At 46.8% G+C, this 18,627-nt stretch overlaps 1 protein-coding gene across 1 annotated transcript; it reads left to right on the forward strand.

Moving 5' to 3' along the window:
* LOC130493465 (zinc finger protein 501-like) lies at nt 1-7,805 on the forward strand. Its single transcript, XM_056867218.1, has 4 exons — nt 1-535; nt 1,379-2,025; nt 5,795-5,934; nt 7,751-7,805. The coding sequence occupies exons 1-4, from the start codon at nt 1-3 to the stop codon at nt 7,803-7,805; spliced, it is 1,377 nt and encodes a 458-aa protein (XP_056723196.1).
* Nucleotides 7,806-18,627: the final 10,822 nt, after the last annotated feature.

An 18,627-nucleotide genomic window follows, 5' to 3' on the forward strand; every position in this document is an offset into this window, starting at 1 on the left:
ATGGAGAAAGAGGATACATCTTCAGATGAGAAAGATAAGTTTGAGTATTTGGATGCACTGAGGAAGGAGAAGGGAAAACACTCACCTAAAGGGAGGAATTATTTCAGTCTATTACATGGGGGTAACTCTGTACTGCAAAAAATATACCAAGGAGACAACAGGAATGAGCGCACTGCAAGCAGAGAAATTTTCCCTGAAAAATCAGTTATTGATTTGCAATGGAATACCTCTAACAGAAAGAAACAATATAAATGTGTGGAGTGTGAAAAAAGCTTTAGGGGAATGGATAGTCTAACTTTTCATCAAAGAATTCACGCTGGGGAGAAACCATATAAATGCCCGCAGTGTGGGAAAAGCTTCAGCCGGAAGGATAGCCTAACTTCCCATCAAAGAATTCACACTGGGGAGAAACCATATAAATGCCTGGAGTGTGGAAAAAGCTTCAGTCATAGTGGATACCTTACTTCTCATCAAAGAATTCACACAGGGGAGAAACCATATAAATGCCTGGAGTGTGGGAAAAGCTTCAGTCAGAGTGGAGGCCTCACTTGTCATCAAAGGATTCACACAGGGGAGAAACCATATAAATGCATAAAGTGTGGGAAAAGCTTCGGATGGCGTATTCAGCTTACTTCCCACCAAAGAATTCACACAGGGGAGCAACCCTATAAATGCCTGGAGTGTGGGAAAAACTTCCGTGACAGGAGAACACTAATTTGCCATCAAAGAATTCACACAGGGGAGAAACCATATAAATGCCTGGAGTGTGGAAAAAGCTACTGTGTTCGTGGAAGCCTTACTTCTCATCAAAGGATTCACAGTGGGGTGAAGCCATATAAATGCCTGGAGTGTGGGAAAAGCTTTAGTCACAGTGCATACCTTGCTTCCCATCAAAGAATTCACAGAGAGGAGAAACCATATAAATGTGTAGAGTGCAGGAAAAGCTTCAGATGGAGTAGTCAGCTTACTTCCCACCAAAGAATTCATACAGGGGAAGAAACCTATAAATGCCTGGAGTGTGGAAAAAGGTTGACTTCAAGTGAGAGTCTTAATTTGCACCAAAGAATTCACACTGGGGAAAAACCATATAAATGCCAGAAGTGCGGGAAAAGCTTCAGATGGAGTGACAAACTTACTTCCCATCAAAGAATTCACAGAGGGGGAAAACCATATAGATGCCTGGAGTGTGGGAAAAGCTTCAGTCGGAGTGGAGGCCTTACTTCTCATCAAAGGATTCACACAGAGGAGAAATTATATAAATGTATGGAGTGTGGGAAAAGTTTCAGATGGAGTAATCAGCTTACTTTCCACAAAAGAATTCACTCAGGGGAGGAACCCTATAAATGCCTGGAGTGTGGGAAAAGTTTCCGTGACAAAGGAACACTAATTTGCCATCAAAGAATTCACACAGGGGAGAAACCATATAAATGCCTGGAGTGTGGAAAAAGCTTCAGTGTTCGTGGAAGCCTTACTTCTCATTATAGGGTTCACAGAGGGGAGAAGCCATACAAATGCCTGGAGTGTGGGAAAAGTTTTAGTCACAGCAGAAACCTTGCTTTCCATCAAAGAATTCACAGAGGGGAAAAACCATATAGATGCCTTGAATGTGGGAAAAGCTTCAGATGGAGTAGTCAGCTTACTTCCCACCAAAGAATTCATACAGGGGAGGAACCATATAAATGCCTGGAGTGTGGGAAAAGCTTTCGTGAGAAAGAATCACTAATATACCATCAACAAACTCATACGGGGGAGAAAACATATAAATGCCTGGAGTGTGGGAAAAGCTACAGTTTCCGTGGAAGCTTTACTTCTCATAAAAGAACTCACACAGGGGAGGAACCACATAAATGCCTAGAGTGTGGGAAAAGCTTCAGTCGGAGAGGAGGCCTTACTTCTCATCAAAGGATTCACACAGGGGAGAAACCATATAAATGCCCAGAATGTGGGGAAAGCTTCAGATGGAGAGGAAGCCTTACTTCTCACCAAATAATTCACACACGGAGGAACCTTATAAATTCCTGGAGTGTGGGAAAAGCTGCCATGACAAAGGAACACTAATTTACCATCAAAGGATTCACAAAACTTCAGTCAGAGTGAAAACCTTACTTTCCACCAAAGAATTCATGCAAGGGAGGAACCATATAGCCTAGAGTGTGGAAAAAGCTTCAGTGTTCATGGAAACTTTACTCCTCCTGAAAGGATTCACATGTGTGAAACTGTATAAATGCCTGGAGAGTGGGGAAAGCTTCACATGTAGTAATCAGCTTAATTCCCAGTGCAGAATTCACAAAAGGGAGAAACTACCGTATATAAATGTCTAGGCAGATCATGAGAGGGAGGGCAGGATGGGTTTCATCAGTGCTTGACTCTTGTGGCCCTATCTTACATGCCCAGGTAAATGCTGATCACCACTTTGAGGTCAGATCACCACTTTGAGGTCAGGAAACAATTTTCCTCCAGGCCAGATTGGCTTGGTATCCTGGAGGGTTTTTTTTGCCATCTTCTTGGCATAGAGTAGGGGTCGCTGGGTGTGTGTGTGTGTTGGGGAAAGTAGTTGTGAATTTCCTGCACTGTGTAAAGGGTTGGATTAGATGACCTTGGAGGTTCCTTCTAACTATGATTCTATGATTGTGGAAAAAGCTTCAATGTTCGTGGAAGCCTTACTTCTCATGAAAGGATTCACACAGGGAAGAAAGCATATACATGCCTGGAGTGTGGGGGAAAATTCAGTCACTGTGACAGTCTTACTTCCCATCAAAGAGTTCACATGGCAGAAGCTATAGAACTGTGAAAAGACATTTAATCAAATGAACTGGATCACATAATTAGAACGTATCATAGAATCATAGAGTTGGAAGGGACCACCAGGGTCATCTAGTCCAAATTTACAATTACTTCCCCCTCCACATCCCCAGTGACCCCTACTCCATGTCCAGAAGATGGTAATAAAAAAACCCTCCAGCAGCACAAAATGGCTTCTGAAAGTGGCGGATCCAGCCACAAAATGATTACAACAACTTAACTTCAGTAACACAGTGTCTATCTTTGTGCTGAGGTGGCAGCTGCTGCCAAAGCAACTCTTTAAAATACTGCATAGCCAGTCAAATCTCCAATAGTCAATGACTGAGATTCCAATGCTACTCCCTCAGCATTTTAACCACAGGGAGTCATCATACTGGCCTTTGCAAGCGGGCAACATTTCAGACTCCCCCAGGCTAACTAACTGGCAGTGGCAAGCATCCTGTATAGATAGGGATACTGTCCACTCTTCTCCTCGCCTGCAGGGAGGAACACAGTTAACGCAGAGAAGCAATGCAACACAACAAGGACAAAGAGATCATGAAGAAAGACACAGTTCAGTCCTGACTTGCAAAATCCACCGGGGGTGGGGAGAGGAATGGAGAAAAAGGCCACACACCACCCTAGCCCCTTGGGGTTATGATAATCTTCTATGAAGGTCACCACATGTGGTCTGATGTTCTTCAGGCACTGAATTTAAAATATGTGCTAGCAGTGAAACAAAACCATGTTCTCATAATATGAACCAGTGTGGTGTAGTGGTTAAAAGTGGTGGGTTGGAGCAGGGAACTTTAATCTGGAGAACCGGGTTTGATTCCCCACTCCTCCACATGAGCGGTGGATGCTAAACTGGTGAACCAGGTTGGTTTCCCCACTCCTACACACAAAGCCAGCTGAGTGACCTTCGGCCAGTCACAGCTCTCTTAGAGCTCTCTCAGCTCCACCTACCTCACAGGGTTTCTTTTGTGGGGAGGGGGAGGGAAGGTGATTGTAAGCCAGTTTGATTCTTCCTTAAGTGGCAAATAAAGGCGGCGTATAAAAACCAACTCTTCTTCACAAAAATAGAAGAGATAAAAATATACTAATGCACACAGATCCTGGTTTCTTCTGGTTAAGGTTATGATACATCGATTCTATAGGAAAACAAAACTAAATTTAAAAAGCCTTTTGCAATAGAAAGACACACAAGGCTTTATTCTTATTGAATTATCAATTTAAATGATAATAGCCGTTTTCAAGATGTATTCTAGTCTGCCTAGTGAAGTTACTCCTACTCTTTGATAATTGTGATGATTATGTTATTTAGCTAAGATTGAGAAATTTTAGGAGACCTGACTTTTACTGCATTTTATTGGATCATTTTTTCTCTGTACTTGTAGGATTAGTTGAACTTGCCTAATAAAAACAGCATGCTTCATTTCCAATAACATGGTTATCTCTATGATGTTTTTTTTCCAATCTGCTGAGAAAAAAATCTGATGTTTGACCTCTAACATTTCATTGTGCTGCAAGAGATGAGTCTCTCTCAGAGTGCCCTGCGTAGTAGGAGTAGGGTTGCCAATTTCCGGTTGGGAAATTTGGGGATTTGGAGATTTGGGGTGGGGGGCCTGAGGAGAGGGGGCTTTGGGGAGGGGAGGGGAGGGACTTCGATGAAGTATAAAGCCATAGAGTCTACCAAGTTGGCCATTTTCTCCAGGCTGGAGATCAATTGTAATAGCAGGAGATCTCCAGCCACCACTTGGAGTTTGGCCACCCTAAATAAGATCCTAATGGATGATTCTGCATCTGAATGAGGCATTCATTTATTTGTTTGTTGCATTTATATCCAGTCCTCGTTCCTGGCAAGCCAGGCTCAGAGCGGGTCACAACACAATCATAACATTTTAAATTCCCAAGAGCTGAGTTCAGCGCAGATCCCTTGCTGGGTGGGGATTACATAATGCACCACAATGATGTCAGCATTAGAGACCACTGCTCTTTCCTGACGTTTCGCCAGCAGCTGTGGCAGGCATCTTCAGAGGAGTAACACTGAAGGACAGTGCCTCTCAGTGTCAAGTGTGTAGGAAGAGTAATATATAGTCAGAAACCCCTTTCTGACTATATATTACTCTTCCTACACACTTGACACTGAGAGGCACTGTCCTTCAGTGTTACTCCTCTGAAGATGCCTGCCACAGCTGCTGGCGAAACGTCAGGAAAGAAAATACCAAGACCACGGTTACACAGCCCGGATAACCTACAAGAACCAATCTCCTAACCAAATTTCGCTCTGCTGCTTCTGTCTTTTTCCCTTGGGTCACCTGTAGCCATGCCAGATGCCACCCACTTGTTTTGTATTAACTAGTGGAATACTGAAAGATCGTATTGACGTTTCTAGCCCTCATCAAGGTTGTAAACCTGCACTTCATAACACTGCCTTCTGAAATCCTAGACACCGGAAGGGATGTGAAAGAGGACTCTGTACTGCAGTCCTTACGCGAGAGGCTTTTGAATTCAGCGCCTTGTGGTTTTTCAACACTTGCTTTTCAATTTGAGGGTTTCTTTTTCAAAGTGACCTTTTCCTTTGGTGTCAGAAGTCTTGAGGGGGGTCCTGTGAATGGAAAGGCAAAGCCGAAGATCCCACTGGGGAAAAATTAAAGGAGAAAGCCAGCCGAGCCTCGCCTTCCTGCCAAAGCCATCAGGACAGGCTCCAAACCCAAGACTTAAAACCTCTTTGCAGTCAGGCAACCCCACCACCCATGACTTCTCATTTTCCCCCTTTTCCCCTGCACCCCCCACCCCTCGGCTGGGGGAAATCGTTATTGACTTGATGTCGGGCGGCTTTTGTCTGTCCTTTTCTGAGATGCTCCGTCTGCATTTTCTCTCCTGGGTCCCCCTTGGACTGGGGAGAGGCTCTCCGAGGGTGAACGAGAGAGGCAGCCAAATTCCAAATTGGGTGGGGGGAGGAGACGACCACCGGAAGGCCATGTCCGGTGTCCTCCCCCCTTGCCCCCAGCCGCATGTCCCGGGCTTCGGCTCCAATGGCTGGGCGGGCATCGGCCGGGCTCCAAGACGGTTCGCGAGCGGAGACTCTCCAAGCTCCTGCCCTGAAGATCTTGTGGGACTCTACGGTGCCCCCAGCCCCAAACTTAGCCGGTGAGCTCAAGGGGGCTTTGGGAGTGGGGTGTGGTTTGTTGCAATGCAAGAGGGAAAGGAGGGGGAGGCACCACCTGGCGAGAGAGAGAGAGAGCCCCCCATCCTCCTTCCCCAATAGGTCCCCCCCTTCATCAGCGAGATACCTTCAGTTCCTTTGTGCAGAGCCAGGAGGTCCCTGCAAGGGATGGAGAGGGAAACTCGAACCCGGCGCCTTTGGATGTTGGTCGGGGCTCAAGTGGCTGCAGGTTCCTGAGGCACATTTAGGAAGGAGAGGCCTCGGAAGGACAGAGAGAAGAGGTGTGTGTGTGTGTGTGGGGAGCTGGGGCTGAGATTCAGGCTGTGGGGTGGGGGGAGAAGGAGGGAGCAGATGCAGGAGGGGCTGGTGGAGAAATTTGGGGGGGGAGAAGGATGGGGCACATGCAGAAAGGGGGGAAGAGGTGGGGTCCGAGGGTGAGATTTCGAGGAAAGGTTGGATGGGGCAGGTGCAGGAGGAGTTTGGCAGCGGGTTTAAATGGGGGGAGGAGAGGGAAAATGTTGGGGTGCTGAGGAAAGATCTGGGGGAGATGGGAATGGGGGTGTTAAGTGGGAAGGCGGACTGTGACCCTGCAGGCTCCAGAGACCCACACAAAAGAGAACCTAAAGAGTGGAAAGGGGGGTATTTTGAGGATGCCTTCCTGCTCAATGAATGTCCTTTTGACTTTGGCTAATGGATGCAGGTGTGTTAGTCCTTTTCCATGCAGGCGATTTGCTCCAGGTTTGATGCTTTTGAGAAATGAGGGGTATTTTTTTGTGCTTCCCCACAGCATTCGTGGAGCATTCTGGTGCCTCCCGGAGTTTCCCCTGGCTTTTCTCCCATCTTTTCCAAACCTGCTTTGCTGTGAAGTTGAGTTTCCCAAGCACACAAACCTACTCCTTAGGTTGCCCCTCCCCCCCAGTTCTTCCTCTTTCTGTTTGCAATCCCAGTTCTGCGAGGCGTGGGCCATTTTTCTACTCTACTGGGAATGCAGAAAGGGGCGTTTTTCTTCCAAGCCCCTGTACATTAATAACTGTGATTCCTTCTTTGCAGTCTGTAGGAAAGAGACACAGTCCCTGTCCGACACGTGTGTAAATTTGGGCCTCAGGCTCATATCCAGGAAGAAGGGCTGGCAGAGGCCTGAGGTTGGGGAGAGAACTGCATGAATTCCGGCACTTTTCTCCTGCTTTCTCCATGCATGGATTGAAGGCAGCTTCACTTGAGACTGCGGGTGAAGGAACACGTTTTCCCTTCTATTGAAATATCCCTGACACAGGAAAACATCATGGCCAGCGTAGGCAGAGAGGCCAGGAACTATTCCTAGGAGGGCTAGTTTTCTCAGCGCGGGGACATTTTCATTCCTAGCTGGCATCTCACACCCGTCACCTGAAATCAGGCAGTCCTTCCCCTCCCCTCAGGGCTCTGCCACCCACTGCATTCCCAGCATGTTCTCCTAGTTGTGTGGGGCAGGCGAGGAGGTCTTGGCTTCCCTAGGAGGGGAGAAGAAAGTGGTGTGGCTTCAGGCAGGGTCAAGGAAGACTCACTGCCCTGGAGTGGATTTGCAGAGGTTGAGAGGAGGCTCTTTCTGGAGGGGAGGGGGACAGATGAATAAGGAAGGTGGGAGAGTTCCCCCTTATAGAGTGGCTGGGAGAGACTTCCAAGCCTTCCTAGATCAAACGGAGTCTCTTGAATTGCACCCTAAAGCTAATCCGGAAATATGTTCCCTGAAGGGGCTGGCAAAGAAGATGTGCACCCCAAAAAGGTTTTTTCCCCCTCCCCTCTTTCTTTCTCTCCTTCTCCCAGGCAGCAGAGAAAAGACAGCCTTGATGCCTTCTCTACCATCTCCTCCACGTGGTGAAGGGAAAAGAGCCACCATGAAGCCAACTGAGGTACGTTGGTGGGTGGGTGGGTGGGGGTCTAGTGGGGACGTGTGGGGAGGATGGCAGTGATGCCTTCTTCTCTGTTGCCAGGCTCAGAGGATCGGGATCCTTCCCCTTGGTTCCGGCGCTGCAAGATGTGGAGGTTGCCCACTGGGGAGGCAGGGAAATGGTGCCACCCCTGTCTGGCATGGCACCTGCTGAGAAACCCAAGCAGGAATCATGAAAGAATCCGGGGCTGTGAATTTCCCACATAAAATGGTTTAGACAACTCTGGCCTCTTCCCCACAAGGCTGCTAGACCCCTGAGACTGAGGACAGCCCTTCTGCCCCCCAAATGCCCCCAAGGTGGGCTGGAGGGGGGGCAAAGGTCCCTGGGACAGATTACCTGATTTGTTCTCGTTCTGGGGATCTGCATCAAACTCAGTTCTTGGAGAGGCGAAGGGAGCTGCGCAACCACCCATTCGGGCTGTTTAAGATACATTATCTGAGAAAGACATTTAATTGTGCTGCAGGGGATATTAGAGGTCAGGTGTCAGATCTTTTGCCAGCACAACAAACAGAGAAGTTGGGGCTAATGATTTTAATTAAAATAGAGCAGAACTATACTAAGCAAAGATAAACAGGTGCAAACTAATCATACATGTCCATAAAAAATGCATGCTATAAAAGTCATATCTCTTTAACATTTCTCAAATGTAACAAAATCCATAAAAATCTACTGACCAAGCCCGTCAATCCTTCTTCATTTTACTAGACCTCACCCTAGTTTGGCTATGGAGAGCTCTTGGCTTTGGCTCAGAAAAGAGCCTGTGCCTTTAAGAAAAATGGGGGGCAAGCCCCCTAGCTTGAGTGTAGGGAGGAACTTGGCTGAGGTCCAGGAAGAGAAGTAGCCAAGAAGACAAAGATTGGCATATGATTAAAATCATGAACATGCGACATCCCTGTGGGGATCTTTTGGTTGCTCTCTCTGCTGGTCTTTACTGACTCTGTCCTTGGTTTTCCTCCCATGCACCAGCTTTCCAGGGATGTAAAGAAATGCTTCCCTCTTCTTCTTCTTGCAGGGCGGGGTGTCCTTTGAGGAGGTGGCTGTGTACTTCACCCAGGGGGAGTGGGCCCTGCTGCGCCCCGCGCAGAGAGCTCTCTACAAGGAAGTCATGCTGGAGAATTATGGGACCGTGGCCTCTCTGAGTGAGGATCCTTTTGTCTTTTGCTGACGTCCTCTTGCTGTGTGGAGTGACTTTAAGGTGGTCCTTAATGGGGAAGGATGTGGTCAGGGAGTCTTCCCTGGGCCCAGTGGCTGATCTCTGCCACCCTCTGTGTTCTTCCCTGGCTTGGAACTGCTGAATTGATGTGCTCACAAGCAATTTATAAATTTTTGTGTGTTTTTTCATGATCAAAAGAACCTCAGATTGCCAAACCTGACCTCATTTTCTGGCTGGAGGAAGAGGAGGAACCATTTCTCTTCGCTGCTGATGAAAGGGCAGGATTGGCAGGTACCTGCTTAGATATCTGTCGTGGGACTGTGCATTCTCTACGTTTCCTTTCCATGGGCTGGTAGATTTCCACAGCCTTTTTTATCCTCACCATTTGAGTTTCTCCTCCAAAGAGCTTGGCTGGGTTGTGAATGTGGAAATGGTGCCTCTAGATCTTAAACCTATGGTGTTAGGTGACTTCCTTCTACCAACTCAGATCACTCCCTCCGCCTAGCCGAGAATTGTCCATTCTGAGTGGTCTTTCAGGCTTGGGTGTTTCTCAGCCCCTTTCCACCTGAGATCCCCTTAACTGGAGATGCCAGGCCTTGATCCGGGGATGCTGTTCCTGCAGTGCCAGTTGTGTTTCTCTGCAGACCTGACCCAAAGCGGTTCTCATGTGAACACATTTCCCCTCAACACTACTACACAGAGCAGTGTTGTAAGTGATTCAGAAGTCTTTAGCAAATACAGTATGCCAATATAAAACCCAGTCTCTTCCAGAGGAAATCCTGGCTTTCCCCGCGTCTTTTAAACCCTAGCCATGATTTCTCTCTTCGAAATAACAGCCTATTGCATTTGTAGAAGGGGTCTTAGCGAGAGGGGGGGCCTTCTCAGCAGATCCTGGAGTGGGGAAGGGGATGGGGGGGCAGATGAATTGGTTGCTCTTGTGGGAGGCAGGAGTGCTTCTCATTTCAGCATTGGTGCAAGATTGATAGCTGCCCCTCTTTTTGCAATTCAAGGTGAATTGAAAACAAATTCTCATCCTCTTTTTGAATGTAAACTTGATCCTTTAGTTTTTCCCATTCCAGCTTTCTTCCCTTTTTATTTGCTTAAAAAAGGGGTGCTAGAGCTAACGCCTTTGGGGAGGGTGCCCTTCTGAGGATGGGTCATTCCAGCCCTGGTGGGGAAACTATGTGAAAACAACCTTGCAGGCCCTTTTTTGCCACTGGGAATGAGGGATTGATGCTGCTGGCATTGATTTCAAGTTTCTAGACCTCAGCAAGGAGTTCACCTGTTTCCAGCCTTTATCCCACTCAATAACTTTTGTTGTTTCGCAGAGCTGCCTCCATAGGCCTCTAAGAGGTTTACAGTTTGCTTGCCTGAAACAGACTCTCCTTAATAGTATCATAATGTCCCCCTTTTACTTCTGCCAATGCAGAGATAAGGGAAAATTCTTGGAACCCCTCTGGTTAGAGATATTCTCCAGAATGCAGGATCATGAGAATGAGGCCTTTTTTAAGTGCAGAGACAAAATGACACCCGTTTCAGAAAGAGAACTGTTTATCATACAGAGTGTAGCATATGATGGGTGTGCAAAAAAGAAACAGTTGAACAGCATAAGAGTATACCATGTGAGCATAACAAAATCCAAGATATAAAAATGTGTCTGTCTCTGCACACTTTACTTACCTCTGTGCTGTTTAAATACAGTGACCAAATTTAAAAGGATATTGCAGAGCTTGAGAAGGTAAAAAAAGGAGCAACTAAAATGATTAGGGCTAGAGCAACTGCCCCATGACGAGTGGTTAAAACGCTTAGGGTTGTTTAGCTTGGAAAGAAGGTGGCTAAGGGGAGACATGATAGAGGTCTTTAAAATTATGCATGATATGGAGAGAGTGGACAGGGAGAAGTTTTTCTCCCTCTCTCATAATACTAGAATGTGGGGTCATCTGCTGAAGCTGGAGGGTAAGAGATTCAAAACAGATAAAAGAAAGTATTTCTTCACACAATACATAGTTAAATTGTGGAACTCTCTGCCTCAGGATGTGGTGATGGCTGCCAGCTTGGAAGGCTTTAAGGAGGGAGTGGACATGTTCATGGAGGAGAGGGCTATTCATGGCTACTAGTAAAAATGGATATTAGTCATGATGTATACCTATTCCCTCATGATCAGAGGAACAAACTATTATATTAGGTACTGTGGATGGAATACAGGCAGGAGAATGCTGCTGCAGTTGTCTTGTTTGTGAGATTCCTAGAGGCACATGGTTGGCCACTGTGTGAACAGACTGCTGGACTTGATGGACCTTGGTCTGATCCAGCATGGCCTTTCTTATGTTTTTATGTTCTTAGGTGTGTGGGGGTCATTAGCTGAACCATCTGAGCATCTCAGGATGCAGAAAGAGGATGTAGATTCAGATGACAAAGTCCAACTGGAACATTGTGATGCACTGAGGAATGAGGAGGGAAAGCGAAAACACTCATTAACTTCCCACCATAGGATTTATATGGATGAGAAACCATATAAATGCCTGGAGTGTGGAAAAAGCTTCAGTCAGAGTGGATACCTTACTTCTCATCAAAGAATTCACACAGGGGAGAAACCGTATAAATGCCTTGAGTGTGGGAAAAGCTTTCGTTGGAATGGAAGCCTTACTGTCCATCAAAGAATTCACACAGGGGAGAAACCATATAAATGCCTGGAGTGTGGAAAAAACCTCAAGCGAAAATATTTATTAACTTCCCATCATAGGATTCATACAGGTGAGAAACCAATTAAATGCCTAGAGTGTGGGAAAAGCTTCAGGCACAGTTCGAATTTTACTGTCCATCAAAAAATTCACACGGAGGAGAAGCCATATAAATGCTTGGAGTGTGGAAAAAACTTCAAGCGAAAAGATGTATTAACTTCCCATCATAGAATTCATACAGGTGAGAAACCATTTAAATGCCTACAGTGTGGAAAAAGCTTCAGTTGGAAAAAAAGCTTTAGGCAGCATCGAAGAATTCACACAGGGGAGAAACCGTATAAATGCCTAGAGTGTGGGAAAACCTTCAGTTGGAATGAAAGCCTTAGTGAGCATCAAAGAATTCACATAGGGGGGAAGCCATATAAATGCCTGGAGTGTGAAAAGAGTTTCAGGCACCATTCAGCGCTTGCTTCCCATCAAAAACTTCACACTGGGATAAAACCATATAAATGCCTGGAGTGTGGAAAAAGTTTCAGTCAGAGTGGGCACCTTACTTCCCATCAAAGAATTCACACGGGAGAAACCATATAAATGCCTGGAGTGTGGGAAAAGCTTCACTCAAGTTGGAAACCTTTTTGTCCATCAAAGAAGAATTCATAGAATGAAGAAACCATGTAAATTTCTGGAGTGTGGAAAAGCTTTCAGTAAGAGTACACACCTTACTTCCAGTCAAATAATTCACACTAGTGAAGCTGTATAAATGGCTGGAGTGTAGAAAAGGCTTTACTCATAGTGGAAGCCTTTCTTATATTCCATAGTTAAGTATAATTAGATAAAAGGCTTCAAAGATAAATAGCCAAATTTTGAGAACTTGCAAACCACAGCCTAGCTCCACCACCAGCCTCAATTGTTCACTCCCCTTGGGCATTCTGTGTAGGAAGCGAACCCAAGGGCCAGATCACTTATTGTGCCAGAATCCCCAGCATCCACTGCAACACCCAGCAACCAGGGAGGGGTTACTGCTGATGTCCCCCAGAGTGGCAGAGAGGGTGTAGCCGTACCCCCCCCCACACACACACACAGCTCCTTGACCCCCGTTCTTTTCAGAGCTAGAGGACAGGGAGGAAACAAATAGTGAGTGGGAAACCATAATATAGGCCTGTGATGTAAATAAAGTTAAAGATGCCTGCAGTGTCTTGGGAAGTGTCAGCCCCAGAGAACTTCCCCCCTTAGAAATGTATGCCTATCACTCCTCCAAGCAACCTCCTCATAGTGGTTGGTCTCGTGGCTCAAAATCCGCCCCTGAAAGGATCCCCTTTGCGCTCTGTACCTGGCTTAGAGTACTTCGCCCAGTTATGACTCTTCTATGTGGCAGTGGCTGAGCTAGTCCCACTGTACAAGGGAAGATTGAAGGCCCCACCGACTTCTTCTGTACAGTGAAGTTTTTCAGGGCTGATCCAAGTTACCATAGAGGAAAACCATAAATGTTGTCTAATTCATCGAGCAAGCTAACGAGACAAGGAAATGACAGTGAAAGAAAACCAAATTGTGTTGACGCAAAATTGGAACACTCACAGAACGAATCCTGGTTCTGGGTTTTCATAGCAAATTCTTTTCTTCAGCACAAGCTTTAGGTGCATCCCTTCTTTAGGACGACACAACTCTGCAAAAACCTCTTTCCCAATAGGGAAACATCCAACACTTCATTTTAAAACAAATTGAATGGACATGGACATACTTTATTAGTGGCAAATAATAGTCCTTGCCCTCCTTTCATCTTGACTCATGAAACATTGATTTTGCTGTCAGCCTGTTTTTGCCCTTTTATTATATTTTTGTCAACTACCCCCCTCCCCAATTACCCTTTGAACCCTTCTGACTTTTATCATTGTAGTCACTTTTCAATAAGCTCCCCCTCCATGTTTTAAGTCAGGGGTGGGGAACCTTTTTTCTGCCAAGGGCTGTCTGGATATTATAGCATCATATGCGGGCCATACAAAACCATCAACTTAAAAATTAGCCAACCAAGCCCCAAGCAGGCAGCTGCCCCAGATGACCCCCCCCCCCCGGCGCGGGCAAGCAGGCAGGCAGGCATCCCACCTGTGGTGCGCTCGCCAGGCTTCAATCTTTCTGAGCGAGAGATCTGCCAGGACCCACAAAGAGCCAGACCAAATGGTTCCCCGGGCCTTAAATGGCCCCCGGGCCTGAGGTGCCCCACCCCTGTTTTAAGTAGTCCCACTCTCCCCAATTGTTTACAGTTTCACAAGGTGTAATTGGTCACAGTTTAAACTTTTACCACACCACTTACACATGATACCAATTTCCTTGGTCACAGCCACTGTAGTTTATCACTCTCCAGCCTCAGCTGCAATCTCCCTGCTAGCATTTTGACAGGTGGCTGTCCACTATGCAAGACACGATGCTGGACTAGATGGACCACTGGTTCTGTCTTATTTTTTTTCCTCCTTCTTAGCTACCACCCTCATACTAAGAGCAGAAGGATGAAGGGTGTTTAGTTCTTGCCCTTCGACCGGCATCTCTGGCTATACCCAGATCTTAATACAGGAGAGGAACCATATGAATATGGTTCCTTAAGTGGCAGAGAAAGTTGGCATATAAAAACCAACTCTTCTTTTTTACAAAAATGGAAGAGAAAAAAATAAACTAAATTTAAAAAGCCTTTCCCAATGGAGACACACACAAGGCTGTATTTCAAACTAATTGAATTATCAATTTAAATGAGAACTGTTTTCAAGATGTATTCTAGTCCACCTAGCGAAGTTACTCTTAGATAATGGTGATGCTTATGCTATTTAGCTAAGATTGAGAAATTTTAGGAGACCTGACTGTTATTGCATTTTATTGTATGCATTTTTTCTCTGTGTATTTGTAGGATTAGTTGCACTTGCCTAATAAAAACAGCATGCTTCATTTTTGATAACATGGTTATCTCTATGAATTTTTTTGTTCATTCTGGTAAGAAGAAAATCTGATGCTTGACCTCTAATTTTTCATTGTGCTGCAAGAGTTACGTCTCTCTCAGAGTGCCCTGCGTAGTAGGAGTAGGGTTACCAGCTCCCAGCTGGGGAATTTGGGGATTTGGAGATTTGGGGTAGGGTGGGGCCTGAGGAGGGGTGGCCTTGGGAAGGGGAGGGATTTCGATGGGGGGTATAATGCCATAGAGTCTACCTTCCAAGTTGGCCATTTTCTCCAGGCTGATCTGTGTCTGTTTTTTTACAGAGGCCTCTTCGGGTGTTTTTACTTCCTCACCCACCTTGTGAGGTAGGTGGGGCTGAGAGAGTTCTAAGAGAACCGTGACTGGCCCAAGGCCACCCATCTGGCTTCATGTGGAGGAGTGGGGAATCGAACTCGGTTCTCCAGATGAGAGCCCACCACTCTTAACCACTACACCATGCTGGAGAGATGCTGCTGTTCTCTGGGAGCTCAGAAAAGGTGCCACGGGTTGTCCTGGTAGCAGAAGGCAAAGGGGTGTTCTCAGTGTCCCTGGCATAGAAACTGGGCACTACAGACCTGATACGACAGCCATGGCAGCAGCCAGGCTGCTGCGTAAAAGCCAGGAGCCAGGCAATGGGGAAGAGAGCCTGACAGAACAGCTGCCCACAGAACGTCAGGTGGCAGAAAGTCCAGAAGTGAATCCAGAGCAAGGAGGGCTCTGGAAGATGCCAGGCTGGGTACCTGACGTGGGGGGAAAGAGTGGTGTGGGGGCACAAGGACAGATGAGGCCAGAAGGTCCCTTAGAGGCCAGAAGGTCCCAAAGCCGTGAAGGACCCCGTTAAGTCCTGCCCTATATTCCAGACTCCCCACCTTCTCCCAGCCCACCCACTGGGGATGAGTCTTTTGCCTGGAGTGCTTCTGTCTTTTTCCCTTGGGTCATCTGTAGCCATGCCAGATGCCACCCATAAAGATCGTCTTGAAGTTTCTCATCAAGATTGCAAACCTGCACTTCACTTGAGTGTTACCCCACTTTGTATTCCCAGCCATGTACAAAGAGTTTGAAAATGTTATAAAAAACATCGCTTTAAAAGGGTTTTTTGATACAACGGCTAATAAATGGTTGGAAGACGTCTTCACAGCTAATGGGGCCAAACAAAGTGCGAACAGTCTTTTTTACAACGTTTTCAAACTCTTAATACATCGGTGGGAATACATAGAAAGTGTGAACAGTCTTTTTTACAACATTTTCAAACTCTTAATACATCGCTGGGAAAACACGCGCGGTAACAAAGCCTTCTGAAATCCTAGACGCCGGAGGGGATGCGAAAGAGGACGGTGTTCCAGTCCTCAAGCAAGAGACTTTTTAATTCAGTGCGTTGTGGTTTTTCAACACTTGCTTTTTAATGGGGACGTACTAAAACGAACGACAGGCGAGCCCATTAGAAACAACGGGAGAGGCTGCACAGCCCATTTAAGATAACAGGAGCCTGGAGCGTCCATAGCCTTGAATGGGCTCCAGAGTTGCAAAGAAAATGTGGAATGGGTTTTCCAGCGAAGTCTCTAAGCCCAGATACACGGCTCTGGTGGTTTCTTTTTCAAAGTGACCTTTTCCTTTGGTGTCAGGAGTCTTGGAAAGACCCTGTGAATGGAAAGGCAAAGCCGAAGATCCCACTGGGGAAAAATTAAAGGATAAAGAAAGCCCAGCCCAGCCTTCCTGCCAAAGCCATCAGGACAGGCTCCAAACCCAAGACTTAAAACCTCTTTGCAGTCAGGCAACCCCACATCCCATGACTTCTCATTTTCCCCCTTTTCCCCTGCACCCCCCACCCCTCGGCTGGGGGAAATCGTTATTGACTGGATGTCGGGCGGCTTTCGTCTGTCCTTCTCTGAGATGCTCCGTCTGCATTTTCTCTCCTGGGTCCCCCTTGGACTGGGGAGAGGCTCTCGAAGGGTTAAAGAGAAGAGGCAGCCAAATTCCCAATTGTGGGGGGAGGGGACGACCACCGGTGTGTCCTCCCCCCTTGCCCCAGGCGCGTGTCCTTGGGCTTCAATGGCTGGGCGGGCATCGGCAGGGCTCCAAGACGGTTCCCGAGGGGAGACTCCCGCCCCGAAGATCTCCTTGTGGGACTCTACGGTGCCCCCAGCCCCAAATCTAGCCGGTGAGCTCGAGGGGGCTTTGGGAGGAGGGGGGTTGCAATGCAAGAGAGTAGGTGAGGGTGCATCACGAGGCGAGAGAGAGAGAGAGAGCCCCCCATCCTCTTTCCCCAATGGGTCCCCCCCACACACACAATGCACCGGTGAGAGATCCTCGGCTCCTTAGCGCAGAGCCAGGAGGTCCCTGCAAGGGATGGAGAGCGAGACCCGAACCCGGCGCCTTTGGAGGTTGGACTGCAGGTTCCAGAGGCACTTTTAGGAAGGGAGAGGCCACGGAAGGAGGGAGAGAAGAGGAGGGGAGAAGGGGGCGAGAAGGAGGGAGCAGATGCAGGAGGGGAAGGGACTGGTGGAGAAATTTGGGGTGGGAGAAGGATGGGGCACATGCAGAAAGGGAAGAGGTGGGGTCTGAGGGTGAGATTTTGAGGAGAGGTTGGATGGGGCAGGTGCAGGAGGAATTTGGCAGGGGGTATTAAGCGGTGGGAGGGTGGGGCAAATGTTGTGGGGGTGCTGAGGAAAGATCTGGGGGAGATGGGAAGGGGGGTGTTAAGTGGGAAGGCGGACTGTGACCCTGCAGGCTATGGAGACCCACACAAAAGAGAACCTAAAGAGTGGAAAGGGGGGTATTTTGAGGATGCCTTCCTGCTCAATGGATGTCCTTTTGTCTTTGGCTAATGGATGCAGGTGTGTTCGTCCATTTCCATGCAGGAGATTTGCTCCAGGTTTCGTGCTTTTGAGAAATGAGGGTTGTTTTTTTCCTGCTTCTCCAAAGGATTCGTGGAGCATTCTGGTGCCTCCCGGGGTTTCCCCTGGCTTTTCTCCCATCTTTTCCAAACCTAGTGAAGTTGAGGTTCCCAAGCACACAAACCCACGCCTTTGTGTGCTTGGGTTGCCTCTCCCCCCAGTTCTTCCTCTTTCTGTTTGCAATCCTAGTTCTGTGAGGCGTGGGCCATTTTTCTACTCTACTAGGAATGCAGAAAGGGGCATTTTTCTTCCAAGCCCCTATAGATTAATAACCACGGTTCCCTCTTTGCAGTCTGCAGACAAGAGACTCTATGCAATTACTAGATAGCAGGTGTGTAAATTTGAGCCTCAGGCTCAAATCCAGGAAGAAGGGCTGGCAGAGGCCTGAGGTTGGGGAGAGAACTGCATGAATTTCAGCACTTTTCTCCTGCTTTCTCCATGCATGGATTGAAGGCAGCTTCACTTGAGATTGCGGGTGAAGGAACACGTTTTCCCTTCTATTGAAATATCCCTGCCACAGGAAAACATCTTTGCTATCTGGCAATTGCATAGAGACAGCTATACAGATGTTGAGAGAATATTGTGCCAGCAGGAGGCGCGCTTTATCCACCTATTTAAATCTATTCATCCCTCTGGCTTAAATTCAGTATTGGAACTTTCTTGTTATTTATAAGTATAATTTCTGAAAGGTATATAATTGATTGAACATATTGTCACAAGGACTGTACATTTACCATATCTTTAATGGACATATGATGCATAGTATTGTAGATAATTATCACAACATTGTTTATCATATCCCTAAGGGACATATGATGCATAATATTGTAAATATTTGTCATAATGTTTGTTTAAACCTCAGGAAGTTCAATGTGATAGTTGAAAAACAATGGGGTTGCTGAACCTAGGTGAGATCAATAGTAGCGCTAGAATATTTACCATAATATTCAGGAGCCTTTTTAGGCAATTGTTTTATAGCTAATACTTACCATAATATCCAGAAGCGTTTGTTGGGCAATTGTCCTGTAAGTATGGAAAGATAACAGCAACATATTAGTATTAGGAATA

This window comes from Euleptes europaea, chromosome 1 (assembly GCF_029931775.1).
Source record: "Euleptes europaea isolate rEulEur1 chromosome 1, rEulEur1.hap1, whole genome shotgun sequence".
In the NCBI taxonomy this organism is placed as follows: domain Eukaryota; kingdom Metazoa; phylum Chordata; class Lepidosauria; order Squamata; family Sphaerodactylidae; genus Euleptes; species Euleptes europaea.